General features: G+C 54.9%; 2 protein-coding genes across 2 annotated transcripts in view; both read left to right on the top strand.

The window, feature by feature from the left end:
- Positions 1–2170, top strand: part of Drg2 (developmentally regulated GTP binding protein 2) — an 18414-nt gene extending 16244 nt beyond the window's left edge. Inside the window, exons 12-13 of the mRNA XM_004640295.2 lie at positions 1158–1211; positions 1475–2170. Coding sequence (XP_004640352.1) covers positions 1158–1211; positions 1475–1561 — 141 coding nt within the window. The 3' untranslated portion in view covers positions 1562–2170. The remainder of the gene's footprint in view (positions 1–1157; positions 1212–1474) is intronic.
- Positions 2171–8550: 6380 nt separating this feature from the next.
- The window catches only part of Myo15a (myosin XVA), a 52809-nt gene continuing 44320 nt past the window's right edge, over positions 8551–17039 (top strand). The window contains exons 1-6 of the mRNA XM_004640294.2: positions 8551–12168; positions 14172–14254; positions 14988–15051; positions 15758–15867; positions 16212–16286; positions 16411–16501. Of these exons, the coding sequence (XP_004640351.1) occupies positions 8551–12168; positions 14172–14254; positions 14988–15051; positions 15758–15867; positions 16212–16286; positions 16411–16501 (4041 nt within the window). The remainder of the gene's footprint in view (positions 12169–14171; positions 14255–14987; positions 15052–15757; positions 15868–16211; positions 16287–16410; positions 16502–17039) is intronic.

The raw sequence follows: 17039 nt of genomic DNA, 5'->3' as shown, positions 1-17039 counted from the left end.
TGTGTGTGTGTGTGTGGCCAGCTCAGCCCACCAGGGGGCGGGGCTGGCTGGCATGTGGTGCTGGGGGATTGAACCGTGGTCCTCGTGCTTTGCTAAGCTTGTTCTAAATAGGTGCTTTAGACCACTGAGCCATCTCGCCAGCCCTAAATTTTATTTTGTTGTGTTTTGTTTTTTTTGTACCGGTAATCGAACTCAGGGCCTCAGTCTTGCCAGGTAGGCACTTGTGCCACTAAGCTACATCCCCAGCCTCATTTTTTTTTTTTTTTTGAAACAGGGTTTTGCTATGTAGCCCAGGCTGGCCTTGAACTTTCAGCAGTCCTCCTGCCTCAGCCTCCTGAGTGCTGGGATTACAGACATGCACCATCATGCCCAACTAAGCCATTTTTATTGCACTCTGGTCCAGGAAAATAAAAGTGTGAGAATTAATTGGCGGGGGGGAGACAGGTGTCCGTGCTTACACTTATGACTGTTGTTGCTGTGTGTGCCTCTTCTTTGGGGCTTTGTCACCCAGAGGACACTACCACCAGGTGGCTTTCCACATATGCTGGGGAGAAGTGTTCCTGTAGACTCAGGTCTGTAAGACTTGTGGGCCTGTGGAAGAGGAGGAAGAACTTTCCACAGTCTGCTCCCTGAGGCCTCCATATATGTGGCAACCAGGGGCCCACATTCTGAGGCAATTGCTGACTGCCTCCCCTAGGACTTCCTTCTAGCTTCCTGAGTACACTGGGATTCCTTTGACCTTCATCCCTATCCAGGAATGCTGGGGTTCAGGGTGAAAGAGGGGTGAGGATGTGATGTGCAGAAGCTTCAGGTAACAGCTGGAGCCAGGAGTTGTGACTTCAAGCTGGGAGGTCTCCTGACAACACCCTGGCCCATTTCGAAGAGCCCATCAGGCTGTGGTTCAGGTGAGGCAGGCAGGAGGCTGCTGATTGTGGGAACATTCTCAACTAAGCACCGTGGTTCTGAGCAGACCCGGGAGAAGACATGCCAGAGCCACCTGCAGTCATGAGGAAGAGGCCACATGCAAGTAGGTGATGTGGCACCCTTGACCCGAGAGCCTCCCATGCTCAGCATGAACCTAGGGCTTTGTTTGTGCAGCCCAGCACAGGCACAGTTGTGCAGAGCCTCATCTCCTTGTTTTGTCTCTTGCCTTCCAGTGCCATCGCATTCACCGGTCACTTGCCAGCCAGTTCAAGTACGCCCTGGTGTGGGTGAGTCCTGGCAGGCCTTGGGCCCAATGCAGCCCTTGGGTTAGGCTAACAGTGGGGCCTTTGTGCTCTCTGGAGCATTCTGGTCTCCCCACTTTGGATTCAGGATGGTCAGGATGCTGGGGTGTCCTGCTTCAGGGCCTGTTGGGTTGCCAGTCTGGGACCTTCACTTTCCTCCAGCATTGACCACTTACTTCCCCCTAGGTTTCTCCAAACTCAGCTAGTTTGGAGGCTGACATGGCTCCTCTGCCCCTGTTCCTGCACAGGGTACCAGCACCAAGTACAGTCCACAGCGAGTAGGCCTAACCCACACAATGGAGCATGAAGATGTCATCCAGATTGTGAAGAAGTAGCAGCCTGATAAGCTGGACTTGTCTCCTGGAGCGCTGGACCCATCAGGACCCACCAAAACCCAAACAGGAAAAATACAGCTATGTACACCCCAGGAGGGGCCCTCCCATCTCTACTGTTTCCGGACATTCTTCAGTAGGCAGATGATGAGTGTAGGGTGAGGTTGGGGTCTCAGGTTATGCCAGGGATGTTTCCTGTGAGCTTGGTCCCTCTGATAAGGTCCCTATTCCTGGCCCTTTGGGAGACTGAGGAGAGATCAAGTTGTTCACTTACTCCTTCACCAGGGCCTAAAGCCAGTGGCGGGCTCAGTACTGGGTGGGAGCTGGGTCTACCTGGGTCCCTGAGGGCACTTCACTTCCTCAGCTCCTACTGGCTTCTGTGGCACTCGGGAACTTGAGCCCCTGTGGTGGGAACCAGGTCATGCTCCACATAGCCTGAGTGGTCCTAAAGTGCCTCCCCTCTTAACTCCTCCTAGGGCAGCCCCTGCCCAGCACAAAGCCCAGGCCTCTGGCCCTGCACATCCAGGGTAAGGATTGCCAAGTTTGGGCTCTATTTTCTCTGTAAGTCCTATGATTTCTGTTCTCTTTTCTGAAATAAAGGATAGAAAATTATTTGTGTCCAGACAGGAAAATTTTAAACTTGACCCTGTTGCCAGGTAGAACAGAAAGGGGGAGGAGGGTAGCAATACACCTGGCCATCAGAAAGTGGGTGTAGCTTAGGCCTTTGGGTGGACCCAAACAGGGTGACTAGGAGGTGAGGTCAGCCCCTGGCCCAAATATGGGATAGGTCCAGGAGGTTAGCCAGATGCCTGGTATGCCCTGTAAGACCAGGCCTAGCTTCCAGCTTGGGAAGGATCCACAGGAGGTTCTTGTGACTGTTTTGCAGTGGCAGGAAGGCTCGCTTCTCTGTGAGTGCTTACTTCTTCTGTGACGTCAGGCCAGAGGTGGAGGACTCAGCTGTGCTGCCTAAGTACTGCTGCACCATTTCTCTGTGGGAAGCTACAGAAGCATTCAGAATTACACAGCTATGAGTCCAGAGGATGGGGAAGGCCTTTACAGCAGTTGCACCTTTGGCGGTAGAGGACACAGGCTCTGCCTCTGTAAGGAGGCATAGAGGACTTGGGCCAGGCTAGATCACAGAGTGGGTCCGCTGCCCAGCTCTGTGGGCCATTCCCTGTTGTCTTCAGCTGTTCACTCCTTTCCAGAGACAAAACAGGAATAATAGACATCATTAAATATACATGGGCCCAGGCAGTTGGCGTGACGGGCTGGGCCTGCTCTCCCTCCTATGACAGAGCTGCTCTGCTCGGCTGGCTGTGTTCCTGAGCCAGACACAGGACCCCCATCAAGCGGCATGCAGGCAGAGAACAGGCTACCGGACCCAGGTAAGGGGACTCAGGACTTTGTGGGTCTGCCACTGATCTCCCAGGTCACAGGGTAGAAGAGGACAAGGCAGCAGAGCTGAGGACTTCCCTTATGGTGAGGCCATTCTCTGAGCCACGCTGCCTTCCTTTATCAGATGTAATGCCCCCTTGATGACTAGCATGCCATGACAGATAAATAAATGTTCGATGTCTTACTGGCAACCCCATCCTGATGCCCTTAGCTTGGTCATAAAGTGCTAAAAGAAGATTTCTGCCAGGGTGACAGTCCTTTCCACTCCTGGTGTTAGAGGTAAGGCCTCAGCCCAGGAAGAGGTCAGGAGAGCCCTGAGCTGCTAGATTGGATTCAAACCTGTTCCATACCTCCCAGCCACTGAAAAAGTGTTAATGCAGGCAGAGTTCTGGGAACCTCAGACTGAGGGCTCTGGTCCGTGGCTACAGCCATATGTTGCTATCCACAGGTGAACTTGTTTGCTGGGCTTGTTCTTTGTGTTGGGGCTCAGAGACATTTCCATGAATTGTGCCCTGGGCTTTCTCGATCTGTGATCAGCATGGTTGTACTATGTGAGAGGGACAGTTCAGCCATACATGCCCAAGTCAAAAGTGGCATGGTAGCTCGGGGGCCCTTGGCTAGGAAGCCCCCTAAACAACCTCAGAGGTCCCCAACCCATGCTAACAAGGTGAACTCCAGGGCTGGGCCCTGCTTCTCTTAGCTACCTTGGTCCTATCACTACTTAGCTGGTACCCAGGCATCAGGGCTGTACCAGAGAACAGCCTAGCCTTCAGCTTTAGAAAATTCATATGTAAAGAAGTGAAGGGAAAGAACACCTGTGTGGCTGCCCAACATCTGTGTATTTGTTCCTCATGTCCCTCCTGTCCAGTTTAGATTTTACAGTTCATCACCTCAGAATCCTCTTTGGGCAAGAAACTCGGAGTTCATCTGCCCTCCTCAAGAACTGAGTATCAACCTCACAGCCCCCAAACTGCTTCATGCTCTTCTCTAGCCCTGCCACTCACTTCACCCTCACTTGCTATGGAGTCCTGGCCTGAAAACTCATCTTCCTCAATCACCTGCACTCACGGAGGAGGCCAGGGCCAGGTCATTTCTGTGTTGTGTAACTGTATCTTTCTCCCTTTGTCACCTGAATTTGTCCAGTTGATTTGGTAACTACTTTGTCTTAGCTAAGCCTCCCATGGCAGAACACCACAGACCTGGTAGCTGCAACAACAGAAAATTCTGGAGACTGAAAGTCTCAGATCAAGGGCAGGACTGGGCTGGTTTCTCCTAAGGCCTGTGTCCTTGGCTTCAGATGGCTCTTCACTGTGCCCTCTAGGTGAGGCACGTGCACCTCTTGCACCTAGAAGGTTAGGAATCTCAGGTGCATGTGCTGCACCCCGCTTCCCTCACCACCCTAGGCCATGTTCTCACTTGTTAGACTCCCAGTAGCCTTTGATGCTGCACATTATTGAAACAGTGTTCCCTTGTCCCCATGCTGAGGATGGAACCGAGGCCCTCCCACAGGCTAAGCAAGTGGCTCTGTAACTGAGCTGCACCCCCAATCTCCAGTGACCACTTTTAACCCACATTGTTGGCTAGTTCAGCACGGCTGACTGTGCCCCTGCCCAAGCTGTTCTTTGTGCCTGATGCATGAGGCAGATCATCCCTTTCCCTTTCCTGGCCAGTTCCCATCCCCTCCTCTGTCTCACCCAATCTACAGGATGTCTGTCCCTCCAAGTTCCAGGCGTGGGAACAGCCATGTCTGATTTTCTTTGCTGCACTCTGTCTCCATCACCCCAAACCTGTCTCAGGCGGAAATGTCCCACACCACTCACCTCACCTCAGAAAATATTCTCTGGCTCATCTGGCTGCACCAAGCCAAGCCTCTTGACTGCTCTCCTACTCCTCAAGGGCCCGCCTGTTGAACCTCACTCTAAATGTATCCCCTGTGTTCCACCACTGCCCTGTCCCAGCCAAGCCACGTGGTTCAGCTCCTCCCCTAACTTCCTGCAGTAGTTCAAGAATGGTTTGCTATGCCTCTTCCCGAATGCAAGTTGAGGCAATGGTTAAAAGTACACTCAAGCCAGACTGCGCTTAGATCCAGTTTCTAGCTGTGTGGCCTCAGGCCATTTACTGAACTTCTCTGAGCCTGTTCTCAACTGTAAAATGAGGAAGGATAATTGCACCACTTGGGATTCCAAAGAAAGTGAATGAACTTAGTATCCTGGCGTTCTGGACCCTGGCCCTGCAGCCAAAGTCACCATCACATCCTTGTCATGGGCTCTTGGCCAAGTGATCTAACCTCTAAGATCTTCATAAGATGGGAAGAACTCCAATCTCATATATGTGAAAAATCTAGTGAGATATTCCATTGCCTTGTCTAACACATAGAAACTCTTAGAAGCGTTGGTTATTATTTCTTCTAAAATGCAAATCTAGTCGCAACACTCTTAAAAGCTTGTAACCTGCTGTGGCTCCCCACTATTCAGAGATAAGAGACCAAAGTCCTGCCCCAAACCCCACAGCCTCATGGGGGCTAGTTCCTGCCTGCTGCTTCACCTTCCACACACCTGTTCCAGTCATAGGACTTTTCCTTAAGTCTCTCTCACACCTGGTCTTTGTACATGCGTTTCCATCTATCTGGAAGAACACTGTCCCCTCTTCCGAGTGGTTAACTTTCACCCAACCCTTCAGATCTCAGCTCAGGGCCACCTTCTTAGGGGAGCCTTTCTGGACTTCCAGTGTGGTGTTGGCCCACCTAGGGTCATGCCTTAACTTCTGGATGATGTAGCTCTTAGCTTAAGGTCTGTGACTTTGGGAACTCAGCAGAGACCATGTCTGGCTCCACTCAAATCCCTGTGATCTCCTAGCACTCAGCACAGTGTTTGTTTGGCACGTAATAGTTACACAGGCAGTATCTGAAGGATGAATGAGTGAGAGACTTGCTCCTCATACTCCTCAGCACCCACAACAGGGCTAGGACCTGTACAGGAGTGGGGAGCCCAACAATCACCAAAAGAAGAGAAGCCCTTGCTGGCTGCTACCTTGGGCCTCAGAGACCAGGATAGGTTAGTGGGCAGGCCCTGATGCTGGCAGCCACCCAGCCCACCTTCCAGAGAGCAGAAGGCAATGTCAGCTGTCATAACAAGCCTTAGCCAGCCAGCAATACACCTTTGTTTATCTGTTAAGGTTCCTGTTAGCCTGAGGAAGAGGTGACACCAGTAGAAGAGACCAAAGCTTAACGATTATGTGACTGGCTCAGAGTCAGATCCAGGGAAGGAATGAGACCCTACCCAGAGCTCTAGGCAACCAGTCTCAATTGCTGTCTCAGCACAGCCAGGGGCGGGGCCAGCATGGCAGGCCCGAGGATCGAACCCCCGGCTCCTGCGCCTGCTTGCAGGTGCTTTAATGTGCTGAGCTATTTGGCCAGCCCCCTATTTTCAGTATTTTTATATGTAAATAAAAATACATTTTCCTATCTGCTGATACAGTTTCCTACAAAAAGGCTGAGTGTAAGTGCTATGGACAGTGGGTGCCCTGCATTCCACTTCTTTTAGGGGGAAGATCCAAAAGATGGCTCCCTAGCAGAACTCGTATACCATCAGTGTGGTTTTTCACAGCTGTGTCCTGTGCCATCTAGGAGTTCATCTTGGCAGTATGGAGCCATTCTGTGTATGCTCGAGGGATGAAGAGAATGGATTCCCTGTTCTCATGGTTCTTTCTATTTCTCTCATCTCTCCTCGTTTTTCCTTTCGTAACAGCTTGATTCAATATAAAATCCAGGGGCCGGGGAGATGGCTCAGTAGAATAAGTGCTTCTCTGGCAAGCGCAAGGGCCTGAGTTCAATCCCCGGTTCTGCCCCCAAAAAATAAAAAAATTACATATATGTATGTAATCCACCCCAAACAGTACACCCAGTAACATGCCCAGTACTGTTCCATTCATACTGCATCTCAGTGCTTACACGGTACCTGAAACACAGCATGATTCTCAGAAATTAAATGAACAACAATAACAAGGAAATGAACAGGCACAACAGTGCTGGCTACAAGATCTTCAGAGACAGGCTGAAGAATCCAGGTAGGGGTCTAAGCAGAGACATGACCTGGGTGACCCTCACTGGCACATCAGAGAAAAGCCCTGTGGGAGGCCTGGCTGTGTCTCTGTCTTGTTCAGTGGCTCAGTCAGGACCTAGAACTCCTGGCTGGATCAGGTTCTGGATCAGCACAGCCAAGCCCCTGCCTCCACCCAAGCCGTTCTTCTGGGTGATGACCCAACACATAGGAGCTTAAGTGGGCAGGATGCTTGACTAGAAAGGCAGCTCTGGATCCTGCTGGCCTGGGTTCTGCCCTCCCAAACTAAGTGGCCTGAAATAAGTCACTATATCTCTCCAAATCTGGGTTTCCTCACCTGGAAAATGGAGATAAGACAACTTCCTACTTCACAGGCCTGTTGAAAGAATCTCATGAGATCCCTCTGTGTGACACACCTACCCCAGGCCTCACTAGAAACCAGCTCCCAAAGAGTGGGGACAGGGGTGGATGTCAGCCGTATGAGCTCAGAAAAACCAACTCCTCTGCCCTTTGTTTTTCCTCATAAAAGCAGCAGCAACAGCCAGAGAGGTGGGAAAGTGAACAACATGATAAAAGGTGACAGGGACTGTGACCATCCCCTCAAAATCCACACTGCAGGAGCCCGACTCCTTGCATGCCTCCTGCCCAGAAAGCCATCTAATCATCCCAGTTTCCATCCAGTACCCTGTCCACTCCCAGAGGTTACCTGCAGCAGGCACCCCCAGCCCTAGACATGGCCTTTGTGAATGACTGGTGTCCCACAGGTTCTCATGAGTCTCAGGGAAGAGAAGCAGAATCACATGAAGAGGCAGGAACAATGAGCAAGGAGAGACAGAGAGAGGGGGCCTGCTGAGTCCCTCTTACCTCCCTTCCCCACCCCCACACCTTGCCCTGCTCAGTGATATGGCAGCCAGGCTCTCCCAGATGCATTATTCAGCTCCTCAGAGCTTGCCAGCTCCTGTTACACTGACCACAACACCTGTCCTGCCTACTCCCTTTCTTGGAGGTCCAAGATTCCCCTTCCCCATGATTTGATATTCTCTCATACTCTAGGCTCAGAAGACCCTTTTGTATTTTAGACACAGTGCAGGGATGCTGGACAGTGCTGGATGGCTTAGGGCAGGTAGTGTCCCCTCTCTGGGGCCCAGAGAGGCAAGTATCTAGGGGAATTGGGCCAGCTGAGACACAGGGAGGGCCTGAGTAGAGTCACTCAGCCGTTGCCATGGTGACTCTAAGGCCAGGATATTCCCCCAGTACAGGCCTCCCCAGACTTCCCTGCTTGGTAAATAACACCCATGAACTTTCCACTACTGCTTGAAGGTGAAACCCAAGGCGGCTCCTCAGGAGATGAATTATGGATCCGCCCTCCCAGAATGCTGGCCCTGTCCCTTCCCAAGTCACTCTGGCCAGTCCTGTCTGCTGGGAGACAGAGGCGGCTGTGTGTCCAGCTGCACACAAGGAGACCTAGCAGATTCCTCTGACTCCACGTCCCTGAACTGGTGACAGAGGCCTCAGGCCCACTAGGAGCAGAAGGCCATCATGGCGAAGGAGGAAGATGAGGAAAAGAAAGCCAAGAAAGGAAAGAAGGGGAAGAAGGCCCCAGAGCCTGAGAAGCCCAAACGGAGCTTGAAGGGTACATCTCGGCTGTTCATGGGCTTCCGAGACCGTACACCCAAGATTTCCAAGAAGGGCCAGTTCCGGAGTGCATCAGCCTTCTTCTGGGGCCTCCACACCGGCCCCCAGAAGACCAAACGCAAGAAGAAGGCCCGCACAGTACTCAAGTCCACATCCAAGCTCATGACACAGATGCGCATGGGCAAGAAGAAGCGGGCAATGAAGGGCAAGAAGCCCTCCTTCATGGTGATCCGTTTCCCAGGCCGACGGGGCTATGGCCGCCTCCGACCTCGAGCCCGGTCACTCAGCAAGGCATCCACAGCTATCAATTGGCTTACCAAGAAGTTCCTCCTCAAGAAGGCTGAAGAGTCTGGCAGCGAACAGGCCACTCTGGATGCCTGGCTCCAGCGCTCTGACTCCCGCATGGGGTCCCAAAAGCTACCTTTCCCGTCGGGAGCTGAGATCCTGCGGCATGGAGGCCGGCTCCGCAGGTTTCCCCGCAGCCACAGCATCTACTCTTCTGGGGAGCCTGTCGGCTTCCTGCCTTTTGAGGACGAGGCGCCCTTCCGGCACGCGGGATCCCGCAAGTCCCTGTATGGGCTAGAAGGCTTCCAGGACCTGGGCGAATATTATGACTACCACCGCGAGGGCGATGACTATTACGACGAGCAATCGCTGCACCGCTATGAGGAGCAGGTGCCCTACCTGCCTGGCTACGGTCCCTACAGCCCGGCCTGGCCACCCTATGCCGACTACCCTTACGGATACCCGCCTGAAGACCCCTACGAGTACTATCTCCCCGACCACTATGGCAGCTACTTTTTCCCTGGCCACGGCTATGGCTACGATGACTATGAGCCCCCATACGCGCCCCCATCTGGGTATTCATCCCCCTACAGCTACCCGGAGGGACTTGAGGGAGAGGCCTACCCCTACAGCTACTACCTGGATCCCTATGCGCCTTACGACGTGCCCTACCCAACCTATGACCTGCCATATGAGACTCCCTACGATGTGCCCTACCTTGATCCCTATGGTGTCCCCTACACTGCCCCCTATGCTGAAGGCATCTACGCTGGAGGTGATGAGGCCATCTACCCACCAAGGGTGCCGTATCTTTACCCAGAAGAGCCGGCCTTCGCGTACCCCTGGGCACCACCTCCCATCCTGTCACCCCACAACCCATACGCCCACCCAATGGATGACATCGTGGAACTGGAGGAGCCAGAAGAGGCAGGTGAGGAGCAGCGAGGCACTTCCTTCCGCTTGCCTAGCTCTGCCTTCTTCGAGCAGCAGGGCATGGACAAGCCCGCCAGGTCCAAGCTGTCCCTCATCCGCAAGTTCCGCCTCTTTCCACGGCCTCAAGTGAAGCTGTTCGGGAAGGAGAAGTTGGACGTGCCCCTTCCCCCGTCCCTGGATATTCCACTGCCCTTAGGGGATGCGGAGGAGGAGGAGGAGGAGGAGGAGATGGCTCCAGGGGCCGCGACGCCCTACAGCCACCCCTACTGGGCCTTCCTCACACCGCGCCAGCGCAACCTGCAGCGCGCGCTGTCTGCCTTCGGGGTCCCCCGCGGCCTGGGATTCAGCCCGGAGTTCGGCCGCCCCGCTCCTCGCCCTGCCACATCGCTGGCGCGATTCCTCAAGAAGACGCTGTCGGAAAAGAAGCCCATCCCGCGGCTCCGGGGCAGCCAGCAGGCCCGGGGGCGCGGCCCCGCAGTCAGGGAGGCGGCCTACAAGCGCTTCGGCTACAAGCTGGCGGGCATGGACCCCGAGCGACCCAACACGCCCATCGTGCTGCGGCGCGCCCAGCCGCAGGCGCGCAACAACAACAACTCCCACCGCCCGCGCTCGCCAGCGCCCGCGCCCGCGCCCGCGCCCGCGCCCGCGCCCGCCCCGGTGCCCCGCGCCCTGTCCCACTGGAGCGCGCTCCTCTCCCCTCCGGTGCCCGGGCAGCCCCCCAACCCCGGCCCGCCGCCCGCCCCCCCCTTCTCCCCGCCGCTGGCCCGTCTGCCCCGACTCACCTCGCCGTATGGGTCTCTCCGCCACCACCCGCCGCCCTGGGCTGCCCCTGCCCACGTGCCCCTCGCGCCCCCCGCAAACCTGTGGGCCTTCGCAGAGCCCCCTCCCACCAGCCCCGAGGTGCCCCCCAACCTGATGGCCTTTCCTGTGCCGCAGCCCTCCTTCCGGGGCTCACGTCGCCGAGCAGGGGCGCCCTTCGGCTTCCCTGGAGCCTCCCCACTGGCATCAAGGAGAAGAGCCTGGCGCCCCCTGCCCTCGCCCCAGCCTTCGCTGAGGAGCCTTCCAGGCCCAGGCTACCTCTCACCCTTAGGGCCCCTGTCCCCGCAGTTGTCCCTCCGCAGGGGCCCGTTCCAGCCACCTTTCCCTCCCCCGCCTCGCCGACCTCAATCGCTGCGGGAGCCCCTGGCCCCACATCGAGCCTCTGGGTACCTAGGCCCACCCCGCTCACCTGTTCTGGGTTCACCCCGACCATCCTCACCACCTCCTCTGCTGGGCCACCGCCCAAAGCAGCGATCCCTCAACTTACCCTCACGTCTCCCGCACACATGGCGGCGTCTCAGTGAGCCACCCACCCGAGCGGTGAAGCCTCGAGTGCTGCAGCCCTTCCACCTGCCTCCCAGTGCAGGTTCTTGGAGAGTGGCTGCCGGGACCCCGGAGCACAGGGGGAGCCAGAAGGAACTAGAGGACTCTGACACACCCTGGATTGTGCCTCCACTGGCCCCCACCTGGGACGCAGATGTGCCTCCCACCCAGCGCCCACCCTCCCCCTGGCCTGGAGGTGTGGGTAGCCTTCGAGGCTTTTCCAGAGCATCACCTCTGCCTAAGAATCCCTTCCTTCAGCACGTGGGCCCCCTGCCATCTCCTGCTCCGCCGCCTGAGGACCCAACCTCAGACTCAACCAGTGTCTTCTTCGGCAGACACCAGGAGCCAGGGCCTGGACAGCTCACCAAATCAGCTTCCCCAAGCTCTGACCATACTGAAGAAGCTACCCCACCTGAACCCCAGGCACCAACAGAGCCTGGGACTTGCATCCAAACATCTCCCAAGGATGTGGTCCCAGAACAGAAGGTGTTAAGGCTCAGCCTCTCATACCCACGGGCCACATGTGACCAGGCAAGGGCCACATGGCCACCATGGCGCCGCTGGAAGACACTGCCCAGAGCCCCTGCCTTCTTTGCCCCCACTGGTCCCCCAGAGCCTCTGCCTAAGGCAGGTGAGAGGTCGCAGGCTCGCCCTGGGCGCTTTGCTGTGGTCATGCCTCAGGTTCGAAAACTGACTTCTTTTCAGCGAGCTGGGCCTACCACCCTGCAGACCTCCGAACAGCCAGTCCCACAACCTGAACATGACCAAGCGCGCCAAGCCTGCAATCTGCATTGGCCCCACCTCTGGCTGCGGGCAGATGCCCACCTGCCTTGGCCACAAATGCACACCCGCTGTCATTCTCGCCACCTAGTCCCTGGAGCTGGCTGCCTGTCCCTCAGGGACCCCTGGAAAGGGGTTGACCCCAAAAACTGGCAGAACAAGGTATGGGACACAGGTCAGAGGGAAGGCTTGGGGATTCTATTCTAGAAAAGAGGGCAAGAGGTAGCCCGAGGAGCCCTGAGCAACCTTTGCAAGCTGTGTCCTACACAGGCCTCAGTTTACCATCTGCATGTTGGGAAAATAGCTTGGGCCTCCCAGAGTATGGCACCAGCAATGCCCATCACGGGCAGACATTCAGAAAACTTCTTCTGGGTGACTTTGGGAAGGAATCTTTTTGGTTAGTTCCAACCTGGGTCCTAAGTCGCCCTGCCCTCGTCCACCCTGGCTTAGGCAACTTCAGGTACCCCACAGAGGTTTCAGCCAAGCTGAGTGCAAAGGGCAGGACTCAACCCACGGTATCTCACTCCCACATCCCTGCACATGTCTTCACGCCACCTTACTGACCCTCCCCCAAACTGCAATCCTTTTTCCCCTCAGGCTTCTGCTGCCTTTTACAGACTCCTGGGCTGGAGGATACTAGACAAGGACAGGGAGAGGGCTCAGTACACAACTTTTCAGTGCAAAGTGTAGAAACTGAGACCCAGAGGCTGCACAGTGGACAAGTACTAAGCTAAGAGGTCTGTTTGGAGACTGTGGAGTACAGGATAGGCAGCCTGGCACAGGTGCCAAGCCTGTGCCTGGCTGCTACACTCATCTTGGAACGCAAACCGATGCTGGATGGCCCTTGAAGGAGGCGGGTGGTCACCGGAGCCTCCCCCGGGACACCCTGGATGGGCGGGGCAAGTAAGGTTGGTGGGGTTTCTTAGTCTGTTCAGACGGTGCCCCATGGAGCAGCCAACCAGCTGGGCCTGATAATGGCGACTGGGGCAGCCTGGCTTTTGGGGGGACCCTGGCCCCGGCGGCGAGTCCCCCGTACCGTGTGGGCTGCAGCATTGCGGGAGCGGGGCGCAGGGCGCCCAGGGGTGAGGGGAAAGGATGCCTGGGCCCTCCTCACCCTGGAATACGTGAGTGGCTAAATTATTCAGGGTCTGTGGCTGCTGCGAGCACATGGGCAGATGGGTGGGCCTGAGGCCAAGGCTGAAAGGGTGATACTTGTGCCCCACTTAGCAGCCCTGTGATGGGCACACAGCACCCCTATTGGTGTTCCCTTTCGTTATCTGCCCAGGGAGGACAGCACCTGGGATGGGAAAGGCTGAAGGTATACATATGTGTGCTGCCAGATGCAGAGCCTTGCAGGCCTATGTGCCTGGACATACATGTCTACCACAACCAAACAGGAAAAGCAAGCATGTGCTAAGGTCTGAGCAGACATGGCATCCTTGGTTATTTGTCTGCTTTCTGCATGTATGCACACACATTGTGGAAATTCTGTAGCCCAAAGGTGGTATGAGGACTGCCATTCTCAAGGCCCCCAGGGTGGAAAGGACTCCAGTTCTCTCCCAGGTGCACATTCCAATGGACATTAAGAGCATGTTCCTGCATGTGTGTGCCCCCAACCAAGTACCAGGGGTCTACATGCTTATCCACAGGTATTTGGCAAGATCACAGGTTTGCATGGGAGTAGTGAGAGCTGTAAGACCACCACATGTGGGTCTGCATAAGAGTACATCCTGAGGCAGATTCCACCTTGGCTGTCTTGGAAGTTGCGTGCATAGAGACACAGATGTCCACAACATGGAGCCCAGACTCATGGAGTCTGCCAGAAGGAAGGGTCTCAGCCCAGGGAGAGCTGAGGCTGTGGGGCCCAGACGTGTGTGTGTGTGTGTGTGTGTGTGTGTGTGTGTGTGTGTGTGTGTGTGTATGCTTGCCTCCAGGGAGGACACTTGGAAATCACAGGGACTTGCCTTAGGGATACTTAGGCACTGAGGACATACTCTAGACCTTCCCCCTTTGTGAGGGTTTGTGTTCTGTTTTGAAGAGGCCTACAGGACCCAGCAGGGCTGGCTCTGAGGTTCCCTCCATGGCAATGGGAGCAAATCTCAGGTGTTCAAGCCTGGGCCCCCACAGTTGTGCTCCAGCCTGCTAACCCCACCTGTCTCTCACAGATGCACTCCATCCGCAACTTGCCTTCTACTCAGAGCCGCGAGCAGCGCAGAGAAGACGGAGTGGAGGACATGACCCAGTTGGAGTAAGTGGGCTGAACTGGGGAGGGTCACTATGGGATTCTCCACTCTTAGGCAATGTCTTCTATCTACCTCTTAGAACATTTTCAGAGCCTCAATTTCCCTGTCTGCATATGGGTGTCATGAAATGTCACTAAAAGCCAAATGTATGCCAAAGTCAAAGCTCTGTGATTCACACAGGCGTTTTTCAAACTCCAGCCCTACCACTAGCTGGAGGACCTGGGCACATCATTTCCTCTCTGCATGTCTACTTCTCATCCATAAGACGGGATGAGTGGCTGGAACACTGGCGATGCCCATAATGTGTGAACTGTACTGGTCAGCACTGTGGCCTCATCACACTCTCAATCTTTGTGTCTGCTACCTTTTAAGGTCCTCCCAGTCTCCAGGGAAGTAGGCACAATAATTATGTTCATTGGACAGGTTAAGAAACTGAGGCAGCAGGGTGTGGTGGTGCACAGGGAGTGCTAAAAACCCAGCACTCAGGAGTCTGAGGCAGGAGGATCCCCATGAGTTCAAGGCCAGCCTGGGCTACTGAGTGAGTTTAAGGCCAGCCTGAATTTCATAGTGAGACTCTGTCTCAAAAAAAGTCAACTAATAAACTGGAGCACAGCAAGGTAAAGTAACTTTCCCAAGGTTAGTGTCAGAAACTGAAAGTCAGGTCCATTGAGTAAGGCATTGAGTAGAGAGGAAGCCCCAGGGACACTATACTAACAGCCCCTCTCCATGCTCTCCTAGAGACCTCCAGGAGGCCACTGTGCTGTCCAATCTCAAGACCAGATTTGAACGGAACCTCATCTATGTAAGCCCTGGGGCTGGCCTGCCCTAGGTCTGGCTCAGGGAGGCATCTGCCTCCTGGGGCCAGATGGGAAGTAAGGTTTCTCCCATCCAGCTTGGAACTATGGCTTCTGGTTTGAGTTCTAGGATTTCACCATTTTGGTATAGAATTCTACAGTCTGGAACTATGAAATTGGAACTTCTAAAACAGCCTCAGAATGATGGACATTAGAGACAGAGACATAGAGACAGGAAATCCAGAAACATGGCAAACACACACACACACACACACACACACACACACACACTGGAGACCTTACAGATAAAGCTTTTAAAGTCCTCTAATTCATAGAGTGGAGGTAGCCAAAGAGGTGAGAGTGACAGAGGCCCAGAAGGGACTGACTACTGCACATGCCCAGGGTTCCCCAACTCCAGGCAGTAGAGGTTCAACTTCAACCTGAGGCAGGTGTCCTGGAGCCTGGGCCTGACCATAAATAGATGATGTGGACACTTTGGCAGAATCATGGTTGCAGGCCTTGGCTCCTGAACACTGCTCCCAGCATCAGTCTTTGTGGCATCTGAGCTCTGTAATTAGAACACAGGAGCTGCTAGAATCTAGGTAGTCACAATAAGGCAAGGCATCCTTCCTGCTGGAAAAGGGCTCCAGGCTCCCAGAGCAGAGGAGGGAGGACCATGAGGAGCCCAGCCCTGAGGCCATCATTTGCCAGCAGACGTACATCGGCAGCATCTTGGTGTCTGTGAACCCATACCAAATGTTCGGGATCTATGGGCCAGAGCAGGTGCAGCAGTACAGCGGGAGGGCCTTGGGAGATAATCCTCCGTGAGTGTCTGCAGAGCTGGAGGGGGCCTTCCCTGGGGGTCTCCTGGGCCCCTCCCTGAGCTTGACAAGCCTTGGGATGCCCCTCAGCCATGGGTCAGGGTTGATGAGAGTGGACAGCCCACATAATCAACTCCCAGTTGCTTCCCAGATGTGGCCATGGCCCTCCCTGGAAGCCACTGTGAGGATGAGCATGGGCATATTTCTAGTGGGTAAGGGGTGGATAGGATTGGCCGCTTGGCTGAACACAGATACTCCACCATCACCACCACCACCCAGCCCTGGGGAGGTTTCTGACCACACAGGCAAGGCTTTTTCTAGTGACATCTAATTGCCTGTCTTGACAGACATCTCTTTGCAATTGCTAATCTCGCCCTCGCCAAAATGCTTGATGCCAAACAGAACCAGTGCATAATCATCAGGTGAGCTGAGCTTCAGGTACCTCTGAGCCTACCATGTCCATATCCCTTTCTTTATGGTGGGTTGGAGTGAGCCTAGAAGAGGCAATAAAAGATTGAATCTTACTCTTCCCCTTTACCTGGTCAGTGGAGAGAGTGGCTCTGGCAAAACTGAGGCCACCAAGCTGATTCTACGCTACCTGGCTGCCATGAACCAGAAGCGGGATGTCATGCAGCAGGTAAGTCTGTTTCTTGCTTTGCTGTCCTGTCTCCCCACGATGTTCAGTCAAGCACCCTGGTTGAATACGCCTTGTGTGCTCCCTGAGAGGCAGGTCTCCTTGTCTGAACTTGAGCAATGAGGAGGCTGTTTTGAAGGGCCGGGCTGGCCTAGGGCTGCTCCTTGTGCCATCCCTCTGAGGGAAGTCTTGCCATCCATTCATCCTATGTCAGAGTAGAGACCACATGGGCAGGGGGAGCCAACCCAGCTCTCCAGCCTGGCCTTACCTTCCCAGTTATAATCCCAGGGCCATTATATTCTCACACTCAGGCAGGCCCTAGCATTGAAGAAGCAGGACAGGTCTGGAGGTGGTGGTACATGAGTTTGGGATACAGCAGATGCCAGCCTGGGGCTGTTGGAGGACACTGGGACAGGGTCTGTTGCAGGATCAGAGCTTTGCTGATAAGAAGAATGCTAGGGGCTGGAGATACAGCTCAGCAGCATAAGCGCCTGCCTGGCAAGCTCAAGGTCCTGAGTTTGAGCAAGTCTGGGACACTCAA

Source organism: Octodon degus, unplaced genomic scaffold (genome assembly GCF_000260255.1).
Source record: "Octodon degus isolate 3935 unplaced genomic scaffold, OctDeg1.0 scaffold00122, whole genome shotgun sequence".
NCBI classification, from domain to species: domain Eukaryota; kingdom Metazoa; phylum Chordata; class Mammalia; order Rodentia; family Octodontidae; genus Octodon; species Octodon degus.
Note: the sequence above shows the minus strand (reverse complement) of the source record. Positions and strands in the feature narration are given on the sequence as shown.